The following is a 23,075-nucleotide window of genomic DNA, read 5'->3' on the forward strand; positions in this document are numbered from 1 at the left end:
ACAGAGAGCATCGCTCGCTACATTACACGGAGCCCTTGTCACCGTACTCCATTATAGACATAGCTTATTACAGAGAGCATCGCTCGCTACATTACACGGAGCCCTCGTCACGGTACTCCATTATAGACATAGCTTCTTACAGAGAGCATCGCTCGCTACATTACACGGAGCCCTCGTCACGGTACTCCATTATAGACATAGCTTCTTACAGAGAGCATCGCTCGCTACATTACACGGAGCCCTCGTCACCGTACTCCATTATAGAAATAGCTTCTTACAGACAGCATCGCTCGCTACATTACACGGGGCCCTCGTCCCCATACTAAATTATAGACATAGCTTCTTACAGACAGCATCGCTCACTACATTACACGGAACCCTCGTCACCGTACTCCATTATAGACATCGCTTCTTACAGACAGCATCACTCACTACATGACACGGAGCCCTCGTCACCATACTCCATTATAGACATAGCTTCTTACAGACAGCATCGCTCGCTACATTACACGGAGCCCTCGTCACCATACTCCATTATAGACATAGCTTCTTACAGAGAGCATCGCTCGCTACATTACACGGAGCCCTCGTCACCTTACTCCATTATAGACATAGCTTATTACAGACAGCATCGCTCGCTACATTACACGGAGCCCTCGTCACCTTACTCCATTATAGACATAGCTTATTACAGACAGCATCGCTCGCTACATTACATGGAGCCCTCGTCACCGTACTCCATTATAGACATAGCTTCTTACAGAGAGCATTGCTCGCTACATTACACGGAGCCCTCGTCACCTTACTCCATTATAGACATAGCTTCTTACAGAGAGCATCGCTCGCTACATTACACGGAGCCCTCGTCACCTTACTCCATTATAGACATAGCTTATTACAGACAGCATCGCTCGCTACATTACACGGAGCCCTCGTCACCGTACTCCATTATAGACATAGCTTCTTACAGAGAGCATTGCTCGCTACATTACACGGAGCCCTCGTCACCGTACTCCATTATAGACATAGCTTCTTACTGAGAGCATCGCTCGCTACATTACACAGAGCCCCCGTCACTATATTCCATTATAGACATAGCTTCTTACAGAGAGCATCGCTCACTACATTACACGGAGCCCTCGTCACCGTACTCCATTATAGACATAGCTTCTTACAGAGAGCATTGCTCGCTACATTACACGGAGCCCTCGTCACTATACTCCATTATAGACATAGCTTCTTGCAGAGAGCATCGCTCACTACATTACATGGAGCCCTCGTCACCGTACTCCATTATAGAAATAGCTTCTTACAGAGAGCATCGCTCGCTACATTACACGGAGCCCTCGTCACCATACTCCATTATAGACATAGCTTCTTACAGAGAGCATCGCTCACTACATTACACGGACCCCGTGTCACCGTACTCCATTATAGACATAGCTTCTTACAGAGAGCATCGCTCGCTACATTACATGGAGCCCTCGTCGCCATACTCCATTATAGACATCGCTTCTTACAGAGAGCATCGCTCACTACATTACACGGAGCCCTCGTCACCATACTCCATTATAGACATAGCTTCTTACAGGGAGCATCGCTCACTACATTACACGGAGCCCTCGTCACCATACTCCATTATAGACATCGCTTCTTACAGAGAGCATCGCTTGCTACATTACACAGAGCCCTCGTCACCGTACTCCATTATAGACATAGCTTCTTACAGGGAGCATCGCTCGCTACATTACACAGAGCCCTCGTCACCATACTCCATTATAGACATAGCTTCTTACAGAGAGCATCGCTCGCTACATTACACAGAGCCCTCGTCACCGTACTCCATTATAGACATAGCTTCTTACAGAGAGCATCGCTCGCTACATTACACAGAGCCCTCGTCACCATACTCCATTATAGACATAGCTTCTTACAGAGAGCATCGCTCGCTACATTACACAGAGCCCTCGTCACCGTACTCCATTATAGACATAGATTCTTACAGGGAGCATCGCTCGCTACATTACACAGAGCCCTCGTCACCATACTCCATTATAGACATAGCTTCTTACAGGGAGCATCGCTCGCTACATTACACAGAGCCCTCGTCACCATACTCCATTATAGACATAGCTTCTTACAGGGAGCATCGCTCGCTACATTACACAGAGCCCTCGTCACCATACTCCATTATAGACATAGCTTCTTACAGAGAGCATCGCTCGCTACATTACACGGAGCTCTCGTCACCATACTCCATTATAGACATAGCTTCTTACAGAGAGCATCGCTCGCTACATTACACGGAGCCCTCGTCACCATACTCCATTATAGACATAGCTTCTTACAGGGAGCATCGCTCGCTACATTACACGGAGCCCTCGTCACCGTACTCCATTATAGACACTGTGTGCTTCCAAACTGTATTCTGTTTACAACGGTCAGGGATAAAGTCTTTTTAGCCATTCCTGTATCACGGTGGGTTTCCGTAAAACCTGCATATGCTGAGTGATCTCGGTAGAATCTTTTTTTTTTATATAAGGTGGGGAAATGCAGGTTTTCTCATGAAAGACTCTCCAGCTGAGTGGCTACATGGAATGATGGCTTCAGTTACTCCTGGACTTATTGGAGAACAACAAACAGGGCTGGCGTGCGCTTAGAACGGCTCCTAGGTGGCACGGTGATGAGACATTTTAGGGAATCTTAACGGGGTAGGATTGAAGAGTGAAAATGCCCCATTTTGGAAGCCACGAAGCTTCTTACATATGACTGATATTTTGCAGTATTTAAAAATACTGGATATTAATTATACCCAAATTAACATCCAACAAATTATAATAGAAACAAAGGCTCCTAAATCTAGATTTTAATCCCCAGAATATGTGTCTTGTCCAGATTTTACACAGCCTTATCTTGATTTCCTATCAAACATGAACAACAAGGAGAAATCATCTCAAATCTCAAACTCAAAAGATTAATGAATTACATCACTCTGTATAATTCCCATTCATTCACGTTTATTATTTCTTTTCCTACAGTAGCAGCTCGTACTAGTACCACCACCTCTGATACTCTATCCTTCTCTGAGAAGAAGTTCCTAGCTTGTTTTCTGGGAACCCGTTACAGATCTCATTACCCTAAGATCACAAGTCCATTTTCTGGTGCAGCTCTTTCAGTCCATTATTAATTTCTTTAATATTTAATTATATTTTTTCTTCTACTTATCTGGTTTATTAAACAAGTTCCTCTTTCCAACTTTTCTATCTAGTGCATAGAGAGAGTTTTAGGTACAAGGAGAACCATTTAGCAACTTATTATAAATTCAAGATCTGTTGTATTCACCAAAACATACATATAGTACAATCTATCATCAAAAAGGTAAATAAAAAATGTATACATTTTGGAAACAAAATTCAACACCGCTGACGAGCGATCACCCAAGGCAAAGTACTGAATAGGCAGAAATCGAGGCTCCTGGAATTCCCCAAATAGCTGTAACAAAGCTTTCCTGTAACAGAGAGCGCCTTACCAACATTGGCGATGTAGAGAGGCAGCCAATACAGGAAGGTGTAACTGACCAACTTGGCAAACAGCAGACAGAGCGAAAACTCCACCACGCCCTGAAAGAAGCAGATCGCGCCCGTTATGGAAAGCGAAACAGAATGATAATTCAATGCAGCTTTACAAAGAATATTTCATTTATAACCAGTCTCACGCACAGGGATTCGCAGAGCCCCCAGAAAGCTGATGGCTTCTGGGTGTTCCCCAATGGGGTGATTCTCAGGATCATCAACATTGTCTAAAGGCTCGTTCTTAAAAATGGCCTCCGTGCTGGTACTAGTCACTTGGATATCGTCCACGTCATCCGTGCTGCTCTCCTCCTACAAGTCAGAGATAGATTTTTAAGATTAAATAAGTTTTTTGTTTTCCTGCTGGGAGGAACATTTGTCTGTGAAGGTAAATGAAGGTCTTGAATACTGACACTGCTCTCCGGAGGGGTACAGCCAACGTGATCTGGGTCTGGAAAGAAGATAGTGATGGGTTTAATCACCGGAATTACAGGTTTTTAGATTTACATTTTCAAGGAATGGGGGTACGTTTCACATGTTGCAGCGAAGAGATCTCCTACATGAAAGGATAGTGGTGAAGGGGAACGTAAGTGATGTGCAGTCCCATTCATGACCTATTCCACAATGGATAACATGTCTCAGTGCTGGGGTCAGGTGGCACTTTGCAGGGGTCAGGAACATAGCAATACCAGGGTACTCTTTATATAGAAAAGACAGAGGAGGCAAGAAAGGGGGAGGGGTGGCCCTGTATGTGAAGGATAGCATAAAATCTAGCCTAATAAAAGTTAGTGAGGCGAACATAGAGTCTGTTTGGGTTACGTTAGAATTTGGTAATCAAACAGTAACTTGTGTAGGTGTAATTTATTTGTTACATGTGAGTTTACAGAGGAAGAGGTTCTATCTGTCAAAAGTAAAGACAAATAAGTCAATGGGACCTGGTTACACCCAAAGTTATTAAAAGAGCTTAGTGGTGTACTAGCAAAACCAGGGGTCAAGTCCTGGGTAAAAAAGTGCAGGAACTCACCCAAGACCCACTCCCCGCCCCCTTCCCCCCGCCCCCCCCCCCCCCTCACACCACAAAAAAATGATACGCTTGTATGCAGGGGCTGAGTAAGGGCATGGGCTGAGGAGGGGGACAGGAGCTGAGGCAGAGGGACAGGAGCTTAGGAGGGGTGGGGGGCATGGGCTGAGGAAGGGGACATGGGCTGAGGAAAGGGACAGGAACTGAGGGGCTGAGGAAAGGGACAGGAACTGAGGGGCTGAGGAAAGGGACAGGAACTGAGGGGCTGAGGAGGGGGACAGGGGCTGACGAAGGGGGCAGGGGCTGAGGAGGGGGGCAGGGGCTGAGAAGAGGGAAAGGGGCTGAGGAAGGGGGACAGGGGCTGAGGAAGGGGGACAGGGGCTGAGGAAGGGGGACAGGGGCTGAGGAAAAGGGACAGGGGCTGAGGAAAAGGGACAGGGGCTGAGGAAAAGGGACAGGGGCTGAGGAAAAGGGACAGGGGCTGAGGAAAAGGGACAGGGGCTGAGGAAAAGGGACAGGGGCTGAGGAAAAGGGACAGGGGCTGAGGAAGAGGGACAGGGGCTGAGGAAGAGGGACAGGGGCTGAGGAAGAGGGACAGGGGCTGAGGAGGGGGACAGGGGCTGAGGAGGGGGACAGGGGCTGAGGAGGGGGACAGGGGCTGAGGAGGGGGGCAGGGGCTGAGGAGGGGGACAGGGGCTGAGGAGGGGGACAGGGGCTGAGGAGGGGGACAGGGGCTGATGCTCGTATGCAGGGGCTGAGTAAGAGCACTGGGCTGAGTAAGGTGGACAGGGGCTGAGTAAGGTGGACAGGGGCTGAGGAGGGGGACAGGGGCTGAGGAGGGGGACAGGGGCTAAGTAAGGTGACAGTGCTGTGGAAAAGGGACAGGAGCTTAGGAGGAGGGGGGGGCATGGGTTGAGGAAGAGGGACAGGAGCTTAGGAGGAGGGGGGCATGGGCTGAGGAAGGGGCCATGGGCTGAGGAGGGGGACAGAGGCTGAGGAGGGGGACAGAGGCTGAGGAGGGGGACAGAGGCTGAGGAAGGGGACAGAGACTGAGGAGGGAGACAGGGCTTGAGGAGGGGGGCAGGGACTGAGGAGGGAGACAGGGACTGAGTAAGGGGACAGGGCTTGAGGAGGGGGGCAGGGACTGAGGAAAGGGACAGGGACTGAGGAGGGGGGCAAGGACTGAGGAGGGAGACAGGGCTTGAGTAGGGGGGCAGGGACTGAGGAGGGGGGCAGGGACTGAGGAGGGGGGCAGGGACTGAGGAGGGGGGCAGGGACTGAGGAGGGGGGCAGGGACTGAGGAGGGGGGCAGGGACATGACTTGAGGAGGGGGGCATGGACATGACTTGAGGAGGGGGGCATGGACTGAGGAAAGGGACAGGGACTGAGGAGGGAGACAGGGACTGAGGAGGGAGACAGGGACTGAGGAGGGAGACAGGGCCTTAAATAGGGGGACAGGGACTCGAGAAAGGGACTTAGGAGGGGGACAGGGACTGAGGAGGGGTACAGGAACTGAGATAGGGGGACAGGGACTGAGGAGGGGGGACAGGGCCTTAAATAGGGGGACAGGGACTGAGGAAGGGGGACAGGGACTAAGGAGGGGGGACAGGGCCTTAAATAGGGGGACAGGGACTGAGGAGGGGGACAGGGACAGGCCTGAGGAAGGGGGACAGGGCCTTAAATAGGGGGACAGGCCTGAGGAGGGGGACAGGGACTGAGGGGGGGGACAGGGACTGGGGAAAGGGACTAAGGAGGGGGGCAGGAACTGAGGAGGGAGACAGGGACTGAGGAGGGGGACAGGGCCTTAAATAGGGAGACAGGGACTGGGGAGGGGGGCAGGGACTGAGGAGGGGGGCAGGGACTGAGGAGGGGGACAGGGACTGGGGAGGGGGGAGGGGGACAGGGACTGAGGAGGGAGACAGGGACTGAGGAAAGGGATAAAAAAAAAAAAACTAAAGTGCCTTCCCCCCTCCCTGAGGCTTACCTTGGGCCAGGAGGGGTGGGACAGGATCTGGAACCTGCAGCCTGCAGAGTAAGCCGGCCTCTCCTGATGATGTCAGGAGGAGGGGGCGTGACTTCCTCTGCTCCCCAGCGGTCCTGTGAGAAGAGCAGAGGAAGTCACGCCCCCTCCTACTGACATCATCAGGAGAGGCCGGACGACTCCACTGACTGCAGGGGGAGAGGTGAGTTTAAAAATCCGAGTCCCCAGTCAGAGGCAGGGGAATCGGATTTGTGCTCCCCCTGCTCTGGCAGCCGCTTGTGCCAGCCCTGGGTCCTGCAGGATTAGTAATGGGAACAGCGTTCCTGCTGTGGAAAAAGTGCAGGAACGCCGTTCCCACGCGTTCCTGCAGGACTCGAGCCCTGAAAAACCATTAACAGATTTATTACACCAATCATTGTTAACAGGAGTAGTCCCAGAAGATTGGAAGTTAGCGAATGTTGTGTCCATTCACAAGAAACGTAGTAGGGAGGAGTCGGGCAAGTATAGGCCAGTAAGCCTTACTTCAGTAGTGGGGAAAGTAATGGAAACCATGTTAAAGGATAGGATTGTTGAATATCTAAAATCATATGGATTTCAAGATCAGAGACAAAATGGGTTTACTTCAGGGAGATCATGCCAAACTAATCTTATTATAATCTTATGTAATTATGAATGTATGTATGTGTGTATGGATGTCAGTATATGCATGCATGTCTGTCAGTATGCATGCCTGTATGAATGTATGTCAGTATGTCAGTATGTATGCCAGTATCAATGTATGTCAGTATGAATGTATGTCTGTATGTCATTATGAATCTATGTCTGTGTGTATGGATGTCAGTGTCTGTATGAATGTATGTATGTATGCGTGTATGTATGTCGGTGTCTGTATGTATGTTTCTGTTTGTCCTTATGCATGTTAGTATGTGTCTGTATATGTGTGTATGTCTCAGTATGTGTGTGTCAGTATGTATGCCTATATGCGTGTATGTCTGTTCCAGTATGTGTGTATGTTTGTATGGATCTGTGTGTGTATCTGTGTCCTTTTGTATCAGTGTGTGTGTGTATTCCTGTGGGCGGGATTTGGAGGCGGACCCTGTGGTCAGGCTTGGAGGCGGGTCCCTGGGGGGCCGAGACCCTAAACTGGTGGCGGCCCTGGGCACAGGAAACATGATGAGTCACATTGCGGGGGTCAGGTGGAACAGGAAACCTGAGGCGGACATTGCGGGGGTCTGGTGGCACAGTGAACATGAAGCGGCACAATGCAGGGGTCAGATGGCACAATGCGGGAGTCATGTGGCATAGGAAACGTGAAGCTGAAATTGCGGGGGTGAGATGGCTCAGATTCTGGCACCAGGTTGATAATGTCAGCGATTCCCATTTGCAAACCTCTAAATCACAGTTAGGATTTCATTAAAAATAAATAAATAAATCGACGTTACACTCACATTCTACCAGGAAGAAGAAACAGATGACACCCAAGGCAGCAATTATTATTCCTGGCACGATGAAGGACAGACCCCAGGACGTGGAGACAAAAGCTCCAGCAATCAGTGATCCCAAAATATTCCCAACAGCAGTGTGTGAATTCCAGATTCCCATAATAAATCCTCTCCTGTAACCACGGAAACAACAACAACAACAACGTTAAATGGTAAATATTCCAAAACCCTTCTAATTAACCCCTTCAGGACCGGCCTGTTTTTGCGATGTTTGTACGTTAAGGACCAGAGCAGTTTTAACACTTTTGTGGTGTTTGTGTTTAGCTGTAATTTTCCGCTCTCTCATTTACGGTTCCCATACAAGTTATATATTGTTTTTTTCAAGACAAGAAGGGCTTTCTTTACATACCAGTATTTATATTATGTCATATATTGTATTTAAAAAAAATAATGAAATATGGTGAAAAAAAAAAAAAAACATGTTTTTGGACTTTTACTTGAAAAATCTTTTACTTATCTACAAAAGCTAATGAAAAAAACTGCTAAATAGATTCAAAATTTTGTCCCGAGTTTAAAAACACCCAGTGTTTACATGCTTTATTGCTTTTTTTTGCAAGTTATAGGCCTATAAATACAAGTAGGAAATTGCTGTTTCAATATATATATATTTTAAATGTATCAATAGTGACATTGTTACACCGTTATCTGTCATAAATCCCCGAAACACACCTAACATGTACATATTTTTTTAAAGTAGACAACCCAGGGTATTTACAATGGGGTATGTCCAGTCTTTTTTAGTAGCCACCTAGTCACAAACACTGGCCAAAGTTAGCATTTATATTTGTTTGTGTGTTAAAAATGCAAAAACCGCTAACTTTGGCCGGTGTTTGTGACTAAGTGGCTACTAAAAAAGGCTGAACATACCCCATTTGCAATACCTTGGGTTGTCTTCTTTTGTAAATGGTATGCCATCATGGGGCTAATTCTCATTCCTTGGCTACCATACGCTGTCAAAGGCAACCTAACCAATCTGACAAATTTCAATTAAAAAAATCAAGCCTTATATTTGACCCTGTAACTTTCACAAACACTATAAAACCTCTACATGTGGGGTACTGTTATACTCAGGAGACTTCGCTGAACACAAATATTAGTGTATCAGAACAGTAAAATATATCACAGCAATAATATCCTCAGTGAAAGAGCTGTTTGTGTGTGAAAAATGCAAAAAACTTCACTTTCACTGACAATATCATCGCTGTGATATGTTTTACTGTTTTGAAACACTAATATTTGTGTTCAGCGAAGTCTCCCGAGTAAAACAGTACCCCCATGTACAGGATTTAGGGTGTCATAGAAAGTTACAGGGTTAAGCACAGTGCTAGCAAATTAAATTATCTGGACTTTTGGCCTGGGTTGGCAGGCAGGTCCCTCAAATTGCAATCATTAAAATTACTTAATTAGGTAAAAATATTACATAAATATGCACGTAGAATTTTAATATATATACATATTTATATATTTGACGTCTACGTGTATATTTATGAAATTAATAATGTAATTTTGTATGTGGACATATGTATATTTCTTATTATTTTTATTTATTTATTTATACATAGATATATATATCATTACATTCTAAGTGTATTTTGATATAAATATATATATATCAATATCAAAATACTGTTAGAATAAAATTGAATATATATATATAATTTTTTTTTAATTATTAAAAATTATTTTTATTTTTTGTTATTTATTTTTATTAACATATTATTTGTATTTTATAATAATATATATATACCATATATATAGTTATTATATATATTGTATATATTCGTGTGTAATTTAAATATAAGTGTATTTTTATATTAATATACGTATATATAAATATAAAAATACACTTAGTGTGACATTATATATATGATACATATACATATATTATATATATATAGATATAATACATGTATATATATCATATATATACACATATTATAATTTTTTTTTACACTGATTGTTTTTTTTTTAACTTTATTTTATGATTTTACACTTGCAGGGAGACTGCCTGTCAGCACAGACAGTCCCCCTGCAGGCAGATACAAAGACCCCTATTGCGGTCATGTGATCGAGTGATCACATGGCCGTGGGGTCCTGATCTGCCGAGGGGGGACTGCCCGGGCAGACAGGCAGTCCCCCTGGACCGGGAGGAGAGCTGATCGCCGCCGTGGGACCGACGGCGATCAGGTAAGTAGCCCAAAACCGTTATGACGGTTCAGGACCGTCAGCGGTCCAAACGCACGTTTTACCGCTGACGGTCCTGAACCGTCAGCGGTCCTGAAGGGGTTAATCCCAAGTACACCCTGATCTTTTTCTCATTTACCTAAATAATTGATGTAAATAACAGTCAGCATAATTTTCATGTTATCAACTATTAAGAGTACAGTTTAAATTTTATTGAACAAACCTCCTAATGATAACAGTATTTTTTTTTAAAACATAAAAAACGTACAATGCACTGTTCCAAATTATTACGCACAGTAAGTTTCAAAACACTTTATAGGTTGTAAAGAACTGAACATTGTCATTTGTTGTGTTTGCAGCATATTTACTGAAATCAAAAGCTATTTCAATCAAACTTATAACAACATTTTAACTTTTTAAAAATTTTAACAGGTCACGCTACATTTTAACATAGGACCCCTTATTTGATCGCTTGTGAGTTTTTGGACAGTTTCTGCTTGAATTTTTTGCAAGATGTCAGAATAGCCTCCCAGAGCTGCTGTTTGGATGTAAACTGCCTCCCACCCTCATAGATCTTTTGCCTGAGGATGCTCCAAAGGTTCTCAATAGGATTGAGGTCAGGGGAGGATGGAGGCCACACCTTGACTTTCTCTCCTTTCAACCCCATAGCAGCCATTGATGCAGAGGTATTCTTTGCAGCATGATATGGTGCATTGTCATGCATGAAGATGATTTAATTACGGAAAGCATAGTTCTTCCTTCTGTACCAGGGAAGAAAGTGGTCAGTCAGAAACTCCACATACTTTGCAGAGGTCATCTTTACACCTTCGGGGACCCTAAAGGCCGACCAGCTCTCTTCCCATGATTCCGGCCCAAAACATGATTCCACCACCGCCTTGCTGACGTCGCAGCCTTGTTGGAACAGGGTGGCCGTCCACCAACCATCCACTACTCCATTCATCTGGACCATCCAGGGTTGCACGGCACTCATCAGTGAACAGGACTGTTTGAAAATTAGTCTTCATGGATTTTTCTGTCCAATGCAGCCGTTTCTGCTTGTAAACATTGGTTAGTGGTGGCCGAATAGAAGGTTTATGCAGTTGCAAGACTCTGGAGGACTCTACACCTTGATGTCCGTGGGACTCCAGAGGCACCAGCAGCTTCAAATATCTGTTTGCTGCTTTGTAATGGTATTTTAGCAGCTGCTCTCTTTATCCGATGCATGGATCTGGCAGAAATCTTCCTCAATGTGCCTTTATCTGCACAAACCAGTCTGTGCTCTGAATCAGCCACAAATCTCTTAATAGTGCGATGATCACGCTTAAGTTTTCGTGAAATATTGAATGTTTTCATACCTCGTCCAAGGCATTGAACTATTTCACTCTTTTCGGCAGCAGAGAGATCCTTTTTCTTCCCCATATTGCATGAAAATGGTGCTCTGCTTAATAATGTGGAACACCCTCCTTTAGTAGTTTGTTCTTAAATTGGGCTCACCTGGCAATCCAATTATCACAGGTGTCCGAGATTGTTTTCAGTGATCAATAGAGCCCTGAGACACAATGGCATCCATGAGTAGTGATGTCCCGAACGGTTCGCTGGCGAATAGTTCCTGGCGAACATAGCTTGTTCGTGTTCGCCACGGACGGCGAACATATGCGATGTTCGGTCCGCCCCCTATTCGTCATCATTGAGTAAACTTTGACCCTGTACCTCACAATCAGCAGACACATTCCAGCCAATCAGCAGCAGACCCTCCCTCCCCCTAGACAGCATACAATTTAGATTAATTCTGAAGCTGCATTTTTTTTGTGTATGTGTTTATTATACATTATCCTCCATAGCCAGTAACCTGTGTTTATTATACATTATCCCCCCCCATAGCCAGTAACCTGTGTTTATTATACATTATCCTCTCATAGCCAGTAACCTGTGTTTATTATACATTATCCCTCCATAGCCAGTAACCTGTGTTTATTATACATTATCCCTCCCATAGCCAGTAACCTGTGTTTATTATACATTATCCTTCCCATAGCCAGTAACCTGTGTTTATAATACATTATCCTCTCATAGCCAGTAACCTGTGTTTATTATACATTATCCTCCATAGTCATTTATCGTTGGACCTAGGCAGCATGATGTCTTAGGCCAGCCCAGAGAGTGAGTGAGTGAGTGAATAATATAATATATATGTTCAGAAACATATTAGTAATATATGTAAATCGGGTTCATGCAAAGAGGGTGAAAAGGTATTAAAGAAAAACACACTTATTGCATCAAATTTACAAAGCCAAACTTTTAAAATCTTTTAAAAGCTTTCCTCATTTCTTTCTCGGGATGAGGAATATATCGGTTGTAGACTGAGGATTTCCATCTGCCCAATCTTTTAATAATATGGACTGGAGTGTCAGTGTTGAAGGAGACCGAAGCTGCCCCTATTCTAAATAAAAGACCGAGACATGGATACAACCCAATCTTAGGAGTGGTGTTCTAATGTAGAAGATGAATTTAGCCGTAGTCAGAGGGATTCAGTGAGAGTAGTGGTGAAATGTGTGTGGCATGACTGAGTGTGGGTAAGTAAGAGTCAAGTATTTTAACTGGGCACTAGTTCTAGGTGGGATAAAGTGGTATAGCGGATGGATGAGTAGTTTGGTTCGTTTTAGAGGTTTGTAGAGAAAGTATATAGTGATCATGATTTTTAGCGATATCCAATATTTTTAAGGTGGTCTCAAACAAACATAAAATGTTATATTAAATTTGTGGGAATATCGAATAGTCATGTACAGTAAATCAGAGAGGGCTCAGAATATCGAACCATCGATCGATATCCAACCTTGTGCAAATGGGGAGTTTGCGGTTGTGCAAATGGACTGTTTGCGGTGCGTTAAACGGGGAGTTTGGTCTGTCACTGTGAAGCGCACGTAACCCTTACACTGAAGGGTAACACCCTAAGTGCAGTGTACGTGATCCAGGAGCTGACTGGCAAAAAATGGCTAACACATAAAAATAGTGATCTATTGGTAATGTGGAAATAAAAGTGATAAATATGAAAAAAGTGATAAAAATGCTTTAAAGAGAACGCTATCTCTATAAAGAGACAGTGAGAAACTAAGATAGAGTGCAACCAATGTGTATGGTGTGTATACCTTTAAAAACTGCTATAGGCAGAACATATGGAATAAACACCAAGTTATATACTTTTAGTGAAAAGATATACCGTATATACTCGTGTATAAGTCGATCTCATGTATAAGTCGAGTGCAGTTTTGTGACCAACAATTGTGAAATATGCTATGCCTCATGGATAAGTCGAGGGTAAAACTTGGGGCTATGAAATTCTGGGATTTTTATAATTATATACACACACACTCATACAAACACACACTCTGCATTATATACACACACACTCATACAAACACACACACACACACTCTGCATTATACACACACTCATACAAACACACACTCTGCATTATATAAACACACTCTGTGTGTGTGTATATATTGCAGAGTGTGTGTGTGTGTAGTGTGTGTGGGGAGGGCATTTTTATTATTTTAAATTTTTTTATTTAAATATTCAAATTTTTTTATTTTAATATTTTTTGATTAAATTTTGTATTTTATTTTATTATTTTTCTTTTATTATTTAATTATTATTTTTTTGTCCCTGGTGGTCCAGTGGTGTGTACTGTGCAGGAGGGGGGCTGGCAGGAAACGTTTACTTATCTTTCCTGCAGCTCCTGTCAGCTCCCTTCTCCTGCGTTCCGGTCAGCTCCCCTGTAAGTCTTGCGGTCTGCGTGCCGCGCGGAGCGTTGCCACGGTAACCCGTGGCAACGCTCTGATGCCGCGGCTCTTGCGAGATTTACAGGGGAGCTCCCCTGTAAGTCTCAGCTCCCCTGTAAGTCTCACAGGGTCAGCTCACCTGTAAGTCTCGCGGTTTGCGTGCCGCGCGGAGCGTGCCACGGTAACCCGTGGCAATGCTCTGATGCCGCGGCTCTTGCGAGATTTACAGGGGAGCTTACCAGAACACAGGAGAAGGGAGCTGCAGGAAAGGTAAGTAAACGCTTCCTGCCGGGCTTGTAATGAGCCCGGCGGTCCTGGTCTGTATTATGGCAATGTAAGTTGCCATAATACAGATATTGACTCAAGTATAAGTCGAGTGGGGTTTTTTCAGCACAAAAAATGTGCGGAAAAACTAGACTTATACTCGAGTATATATGGTAAACCTTGTAAGGCAAAAGAAACAGTATTGCAAAAACTGATTCCTGCAGTGCAATATAATTGTTCTATCGCTGTAAAAAGCCACTAGAACAATAATTGAAATAATAAAAACTGGGTGAAGATAAAAACCAGTTTATTCACAATTTAAACAAATAGATAAAAAATATAAGTCAGGAACGAAATTCAAAATGGTTACCAGCACAGTGGATGTGCTGGTAACCATATAAGATATATAAGATATAGGATGTGAAAAATAAAATAAAGTATGATATGAAGATAAAGTCGGAATAGAAATCAAACAGATCCCTATATGCATGGAAGTCCCAATTTGGTTGATAGACTGGATTTTGAATAACCATCTGGCAGTCCGAGCAATCTCAAAGAGTAAATGAATAAGTGAATAAATGAATGGATAAATAGACCAGTCATCTGATGTTGTATTAATTAAAAGCTATACACACTATAAATTTATACGTATTAATGAAAAGCTTTTAATTAATACGTGAAGTATCTTCAATCACCTACAGTTATACATTAGTTCTGTTATTTTGGAATAATTGTAGCACATATTACAACATCAGATGACTGGTCTATTTATCCATTCATTTATTCACTTATTCATTTACTCTTTGAGATTGCTCGGACTGCCAGATGGTTATTCAAAATCCAGTCTATCAACCAAATTGGGACTTCCATGCATATAGGGATCTGTTTGATTTCTATTCCGACTTTATCTTCATATCATACTTTATTTTATTTTTCACATCCTATACCTTATATATTAGAACAATGTATTTACTCGTACTACTATTCAATATTCCTCATTTTAACTTTCAATTCTGTTTTATTCCGTTCTTTCATCATTTGTTTTTATCTTTATTTGATTTCCTTCTAAATTCATTTTTACTCCTATTTTCATCATCTATTTTTATCACTTATTTTCCATTCTAAGTTTCACTATAGAATCCTGCTGCTTTATACTTCTACTTATGCTCAATGAATATCAATTAACTCATTAATTACTGTACGAATCTCACTCACCAAATGAATTATAGAAGAATCACTATGTCACTTTGACTTAATGTCCGCTATATCGAATTGCTGCTATGTTTAACCGAAAGTTATGTCTGTATTGCTACTACCGTTATTACTTTGTTTATTGAAGATGTATCATTTTATTATTTAATAACCATTCAAACGTATGTAATTGTATGTTTATTGACCATCAATTGAAAGTGTATTTAAACTGCCACTCGAACACGATACAGTATTCCGTCTCTGAAGAAGTGGGGCTGACTCCCACGAAACGCGTCAGACTAAACAAGCAGGTTACAGATTCCACCTATGTTCCAGCCAGTGGAGTAACAACTTGACTACGAAGCCTCTACAGTCCCGGACCGGGAGGTCTGCAATATTCACCTCTCAGAGCGAGGTCTGAGACGCACGCCGTCTTTACCGGCAGCCGGAAAGAGGAAAGTGTTTACACCATCCGCAGCCATACGAACCGGTCCTTGAGGCTGACTCCTATCACTCACATCCACTGTGCTGGTAACCATTTTGGATTTCGTTCCTGACTTATATTTTTTATCTATATATATTTTTAAATTGTGAATAAACTGTTTTTTATCTTCACCCAGTTTTTATTATTTCAATTATTGTTCTAGTGGCTTTTTACAGCGATATAACAATTATATTGCACTGCAGGAATCAGTTTTTGCAATACTGTTTCTTTTGCCGTACAAGGTTTATATCTTTTCACTAAAAGTATATAACTTGGTGTTTATTCCATATGTTCTGCCTATAGCAGTTTTTAAAGGTATACACACCATACACATTGGTTGCACTCTCTTAGTTTCTCACTGTCTCTTTATAGAGATAGCGTTCTCCTTAAAGAATTTTTATCACCTTTTTTTCACATTTATCACTTTTATTTCCACATTACCAAGAGATCACTATTTTTATGTGTTAGCCATTTTTTGCCAGTCAGCTCCTGGATCACATACACTGCACTTAGGGTTTTACCCTTCATTTTATCTTTGGATAGGTTTTTAGATGAAACCCTATTTTCATCCAGTTTTGAGCGACCATCCAAGAGTCAGACTCCCCCATTCCTGTGTGTTGCATTAGGCATACCAGATCTTTTTGTAACCCTTACACTACCTGATCGATACAACATCATACCGGATGTTTTAAAGCACGTTATTCCAAACAATTTAGGAATGTTAGGTGATTTATGCCCTTTATGGATTAAAACCCGACTCAACTATGTAATTTTCCATGGGAGTTTTGCCATGGATCCCCCTCCGGCATGCCACAGTCCAGGTGTTAGTCCCCTTGAAACAACTTTTCATCACTATTGTGGCCAGAAAGAGTCCCTGTGGGTTTTAAAATTCGCCTGCCTATTGAAGTCTATGGCGGTTCGCCCGTTCGCGAACATTTGCGGAAGTTCGTGTTCGACGTTCGCGAACGGAAAATTTTATGTCACTATCCATGAGTTAAACTGAAAAACAAAATATTTAATCTTTGTGACACTTAAATAGAGTTTGCATAATAATTTGGAACAGGGTGTATATTACAATACCAGGTGCTTCCAAACTGTATTCTGTTTACAACGGTCAGGGATAAAGTCTTTTAGTCATTCCTGTATCACTGTGGGTTTCCGTAAACCTGAATATGCAGAGTGATCTCAGTAGAATCTTCTTTTTTAAATAAGGTGGGAAAATGCAGGTTATTTTATGAAAGACTTTCCAGCTGAGGGGCTACATGGAATGATGGCTTCAGTTACTCCTGGACTTATTGGAGAACATCAATAAGGGCTGGCGTCCGCTCAGAACGGCTCCTAGGGGGCACGATGATGAGACATTTTAGGGAATCTTAACGGGGTAGGATTTGAGAGTGAAAATGCCCCATTTTGGAAGCCACGAAGCGTGTGGTTAGGAGCTTATTACATATGACTGACATTTTGCAGTAATTAAAAATACTGGATATTAAATTATACCCAAATTAACATCTAACAAATTATAACAGAAACAAAGGCTCCTAAATCTATATTTTAATCCCCAGAATATGTGTCTTGCCCAGATTTTACACAGTCTTATCTTGATTTCCTATCAAAAATAAACAACAAGGAGAAATCATCTCAAACAAACTCACAGGTTAATGAATTACATCACTTTGTATCTTTTCCTGTCGCGCCCTGCAGGGGCCCCTAAAGATCTCATTGAGAACCGGTGTGTTCACTTACTTTCCTTTGCCAAACCAGTTTCCCATACAAGCCACCACAGACGGCCATCCAGTAGTCTGGACCAATCCATTCAATATCTGTATGGGAGCACACGGCACACAGTTAGTCAAGACAAGAACAAGATCCATTGATTAACAGCTGCAACAAATGTGCAACATTCACACATCTATATGTCAAGATCAAATACGTGAAATGATCTCATATTAGAAATCAATAATCTCACAATAATGAGGTCAGCCAAGTTGGTTTTCTTGCAAACATAAAGCAATTATCTAAAAAAAAAAATGGTAAAGCCTTAAGAATTTATTTATATAACAAAATATCTTCCAGACAGAGACACAGGGAAGAGACAGAAAGAGAAAGAGAGAGACATAGAGAAAAGAAAGACAGAGAACAGACAGAGACAAGAGAAAAGAGAGAGTAGAGACAAAGATAGACAAACAGCAGACAGAGAGAGACAAAGAAAGAAACAGAGACATAGAGAAAAGAAAGACAGAGAACAGACAGAGACAAGAGAGAGAGTAGAGACAGAGAGAGAGAGAGAAGAGACAGACATAGAGAAAAGACAGAGACACAGAGAAGAGAAGAGAAAAAGAGAGAGAGAATGGCAGGCGTATGCATCAGGTCTGTGGACAGAAATATATATTTTTTTAAATAAAATAAATCTCAATAAGATGTTTTTAGATGAGAAAATAAATATGGAATTTTCATGGTAATTTAGTTTCACTTGAAGTTCCTGTGATACACCTATTGTGCTGTAAATTAGTCTAATTTAGACAGTAGGTTGACGGATGCACAGGGACGTCCCATGGTGGATCATATCACATAACCATAACGGCAGGTCCAGGCAGGGCACGGTATTTCACATTTACTACTTTAATTTACGCTATCCCAGGTTTGGGCATCTTGATCATTTCAGGACTCTGAGACGGAACACTGAAAGTCCCTGCAGTCCCACAACGGGAAGATACCATAACAACTGTGATAAAGTATTTTCCAATCACCAACAAGTAGCCAAGAAAGTTAACAAATACACAGAGAGATGGAGATTACCTGAAAGAGTATAAAATACCAGAGAGCGTGGATATTCCAGTAATAGCCCAGGCCGAGGAAAGACGTGAAGATTCCGCAGAGAACCATTCCACCGGAGAGATAATATCGCAAGGGCAGGCGCTCCCCAATCATACCGCTAGAAATAAAACAAATATACGCTTTAACAACACAAATTAGCATTTATTTAATATTGTGATGGAGTCGACACACGCTGCACAATTATAGACATTGTTAATGATTGTTAAAAAGATATTTCCTATTCCACATCTGATGGTACGTTATTATGTCATGCGTTTAATTCTACATTGTGTAAAAGTATTAGTCAGCAAAGGATTAGATTATATTACTTTTAGTAGCTCAGTAATTAAACATTCTGACCGTCTCATGTCTCCATAGAAAATACAAATACTCTTTAAAGCATAATGATACCAAAATTCAGAAAGTTTACAATATTGTAATAATCATGTATTTGGGAATCCCTGCCATTAGGGATGTGCGTGGGAAAAATATTCGGTATGGTTCGGCACTCCGAAATTCAGCACTTTAGGACTTCGGGTAAGTGTAGGGCTGGGGTAGGGTTAAAGGTAGTGTTATGGTAGCATAAGGATTAGGGTTGGGTTAGGAGTATGGTTATTGGTAGTGTTAGGAATAGGATTTTGCTACATTTCAGAAATCTGAAGCACTTCGGCACTTCCAATATTCGGCATTTCGGACATTCGGAAGCAATGCAGAAATTTGCATTCGGAACAAAACGTATTGCACATGTCTACCTGCCATAACACAGGTGAGGATTCCTTGATAAATACAGGTTTAGATAGACGTTAGAAGGCAGATGTTACGCCAGGAAAGTTCTTATGCTCCCAAAGGTGCCTATTGTTCATGTAATAGGGTCCCATTCTATAAAGAGTAATGCCATTCAGCAGACTCGACTTTGCTAGAATTAAGAAAGGTTTTGATTACCGCTGCCCTTTCCCAGTAAGCTCTTTAAAAAAACAATATATTTTAATGTAAATACAAAATGCTAAATATCACCAGTGAAAACTATCTGATTGACATTTGGGAGCCAGGATGATAGTCTTATTTAATAAAACCCTGGAAGAACATTCAATCTGTTTGATATTAAAAACACTATAATTAGGGAATTTGGTTTTGTCCTTTGAAAAACAACACACCTTGTTGATGTGATCTCATCAGTCGATCTCCGTCTGTTAAAAGGATATCTCATTGAAGTCTGGGTGTTGCTGCCCCCCACTCCCCCAGGCCGGCATTGTAAAAATTGCAGTTTTAGAGGTTTACATTGCAGAGTTAAGATTCCCTCCGGTGGCTGACTACCAAACCGCCACTAGAGGAGCTTTCTGCAAGTTCCTGGAGTTTAACTCAGTGAAACAATGCTGAATGTCCTCACTCATCGTATAAGAACATCCAGTGTCTTGCAAAACACTATAGGGAAGCAGTGTTTAAAAGCTTTCATATGGTAAAGGCCTAATGCTCGTCCAGTGCTCTCAAAGATAGAGTCAGGTAAGAGAAAACGTTTTTTTTTTTTTTTTTAAAAAGGACACTATAGTCACCCAGACCACTTCAGCTCAATGGAGTGGTCTGGGTGCCAGGTCCCTCAGGTTTTAACCCTTCAGATGTAAAGATAGCAATTTCAGAGAAACTGCTATGTTTACATTTCGGGGTTAATCCAACCTCTAGTGGCTGTCTTCCTGACAGCCGCTAGAAGCGCTTCTGCGACGCTGTATGGGAAAAATCGCATCCAGCGTGCAGAACGTCCAGAGGAAAGCATTGAGAAATGCTTTTCTATGGACTGTTAGAATGCACGCGGCCGATGCCAGGCATGCACATTCCGCTCCACTTGGGAACTGACGGGGGAGGAGAGGTTACCAGCGCCGAGGGAGCCCAGAGCTGGATTAAGGTAAGTGGCTGAAGGGACTGGGACCCTGAGGGTGAGGGTCCCCCAAGGATGACAGTGTCAGGAAAACGAGTTTGTTTTCCTGACCCTATAGTGATCCTTTAATCGACACGTGGGTTGGGAGAGGGGTGAGGGGAGGAGGGGCCTGGGTACACTATAATATTAGGAGTAAAGCTTTGTTTTCCTGACACTATATGGTTCCTTAAATAGTTCGTTACCCACCATCTCCAAAGTGAAAAGCAGTCCTTCAAAATCTTTCTGGAAGATTACGCCTAGTATAACAGGGTGCCCTGATATAGAAAATTATATAAAAAAAAAAAAAAAAAACACACCACATTTTCTGAGAGGAAGGTTAATTCCATTAAATACAGAATTCACTTTAACAGAAAACAACACACTTAAAGGGACACTATAGGTCACCAAAACAACTTTATCCTAATGAAGCTGTTTTTTTGTGTATAGATCATGCCCCTGATGTTTCACTGCTCAATTCTCTGCCATTCAGGAGTTAAATCACTTTTGTTTCTGTTTATGCAGCCCTAGCCACACCTCCCCTAGCTGTGACTGACACAGCCTGCATTAAAACAAAGTATTTCCTTTTCAATCAGATTTAACTTACTTGAAAAGTTTTTAACTCCTGCTCTGTAAATTGAACTTTAACTACATACAGGAGGCTCCTGCAGGGTCTAACAAGCTATTCACAGATCTCTCTTTACAGGAAGTGTTTATGGAAGGCTGTGCAAGTCACATGCAGGGAGGTGTGGCTAGGGTTGCATAAACAAAGGGATTTAACTCCTAAATGGCAGAGAATTGAGCGGTGAGACAGCAGGGGCAGGATATATACACCCAAACTGGTTTATTAAGATAAAGTTGTTTTGGTGACTATAGTGTCCGTTTAAGTTTTATTTGACTTTATTTGGAAAACTGTGGGAGGTTTTGGATTTGCTTTCTTTCTCTAGATGCTTTGTTCTAGTTAGGGTTTGGCCAAGAGGAATAAGTCATTCTAAGTTTAGAGTTAAAAATTACAATGAGACTAGACTCTTCTTGTACCATGTCTGGGGTAATGTTTAAACTAAATGTAAAATATGTAACTGCCCAGTGTCCGCTCTTTGTTATATTTCACTTATATTCTCAATTAAAAAACAAACCTGCAACAGTCCAGTCTCAGAAAAGAAATGCAACACACTGTTTAATTTGACTTTATTCATGTCACTTGGTGCATGGGGGATGTGGGGGGGCACGGCGTGGGTGAATGTGTTTGTGCGCAGAGAGACATTGAAAGGAGTTTTTGTATTTTTTTATGTATTACTTGATTGTGTTTGAATGTATTGGTGATAGAATAACCAATGCGAGGCCTGTGATTACATGTGACCGTCCCTAAATTTAATGCTTTTCTAGGAGTTTGAAAAATTCTTTTCACGTTGTCTATTTTGGCCTTAAAATGTGAACTTCACTTTGAATTCTCACGTTGGTGAATAACCCTCAAACTCAGCATTCTTTGCAGGTTGATGCCAGATGTCGCATAGAACCAATAATTTATCTGTGTAAACCACTTGTAGCGGTAGGAAATAGAAAACGTGAATCCTGCCTAGTTTTCGTTCTCAAGGCTGCAGCGATACCATCAACACCGCAAACTCACTTCAATAAAATAAAGTAGACTCTCCCTGTAACACAAGGGCTTTGACAATGTTGGTCTCTGAAAGTCCAATACAGAGCTACCGTAATATCACACGATGTCAATATTTACATAGGAAGCTCAGTAGCAGATGGAAAGCTGCGGCCGGGAGTATATATGAGACGTTTTTAAAAACACACAATAACAGCACCCAAAGTGCACAAATTATATCATGTCTATGGATTTGGTTTTTCCTTTTTGGGGGAGCGGGTTGCCAATTCTCCTTAAAATGTGTAGAAAGGTGACGAGGCCCTGTGGGTGAGTCACTGTATGATATACCTGTATGGGGCAGAATGCATACACCTGGTGTAAACTCCAGAAATGGGTGTATTAAGTTGTCAGGGTCCTGAAATGCCATAGATTGTAGTCTGACAAAGGCTTCTAGAGTTTGAAATCAAGAAAGCCAAGGAAAGGAATGAATACTGAGGAGTATAGTTTTAGGATCCCCAGCTCATATTCACTCATTAGAAGAGGTGATCAAACACCAGACCCATAGACGTCCCCTACCCAAACACATCCAGCTTTACCGAGAGCTGTGCAGTACGGGGAGATGGGATGCTCCTAGAAATCCCAGGGTGTTATTGATTTATCATCTCATCCAGCCCACCTGAGACCTGTCAAAATATCTGCAGAGACAATGAGGACATCATCATCAAACCCGGGGGCAAGGGCGGAAATATAGTACATATGAATAGGGCACGTTACGTCCAAATT

At 42.4% G+C, this 23,075-nt stretch overlaps 1 protein-coding gene across 2 annotated transcripts in view; it reads right to left on the reverse strand.

Moving 5' to 3' along the window:
* LOC134577990 (glucose-6-phosphate exchanger SLC37A2-like) overlaps nt 1-23,075 on the reverse strand; it is a 49,216-nt gene that overhangs the window by 9,889 nt on the left and 16,252 nt on the right. For both annotated transcript variants that reach the window (XM_063436951.1, XM_063436950.1), the window contains exons 5-10: nt 18,775-18,910; nt 17,722-17,798; nt 8,020-8,186; nt 3,983-4,020; nt 3,720-3,881; nt 3,530-3,620 (exon numbers count right to left, since the gene is read on the reverse strand). In XM_063436951.1, coding sequence (XP_063293021.1) covers nt 3,530-3,620; nt 3,720-3,881; nt 3,983-4,020; nt 8,020-8,186; nt 17,722-17,798; nt 18,775-18,910 — 671 coding nt within the window. The remainder of the gene's footprint in view (nt 1-3,529; nt 3,621-3,719; nt 3,882-3,982; nt 4,021-8,019; nt 8,187-17,721; nt 17,799-18,774; nt 18,911-23,075) is intronic.

This window comes from Pelobates fuscus, chromosome 11 (genome assembly GCF_036172605.1).
Source record: "Pelobates fuscus isolate aPelFus1 chromosome 11, aPelFus1.pri, whole genome shotgun sequence".
NCBI classification, from domain to species: Eukaryota; Metazoa; Chordata; class Amphibia; order Anura; family Pelobatidae; genus Pelobates; species Pelobates fuscus.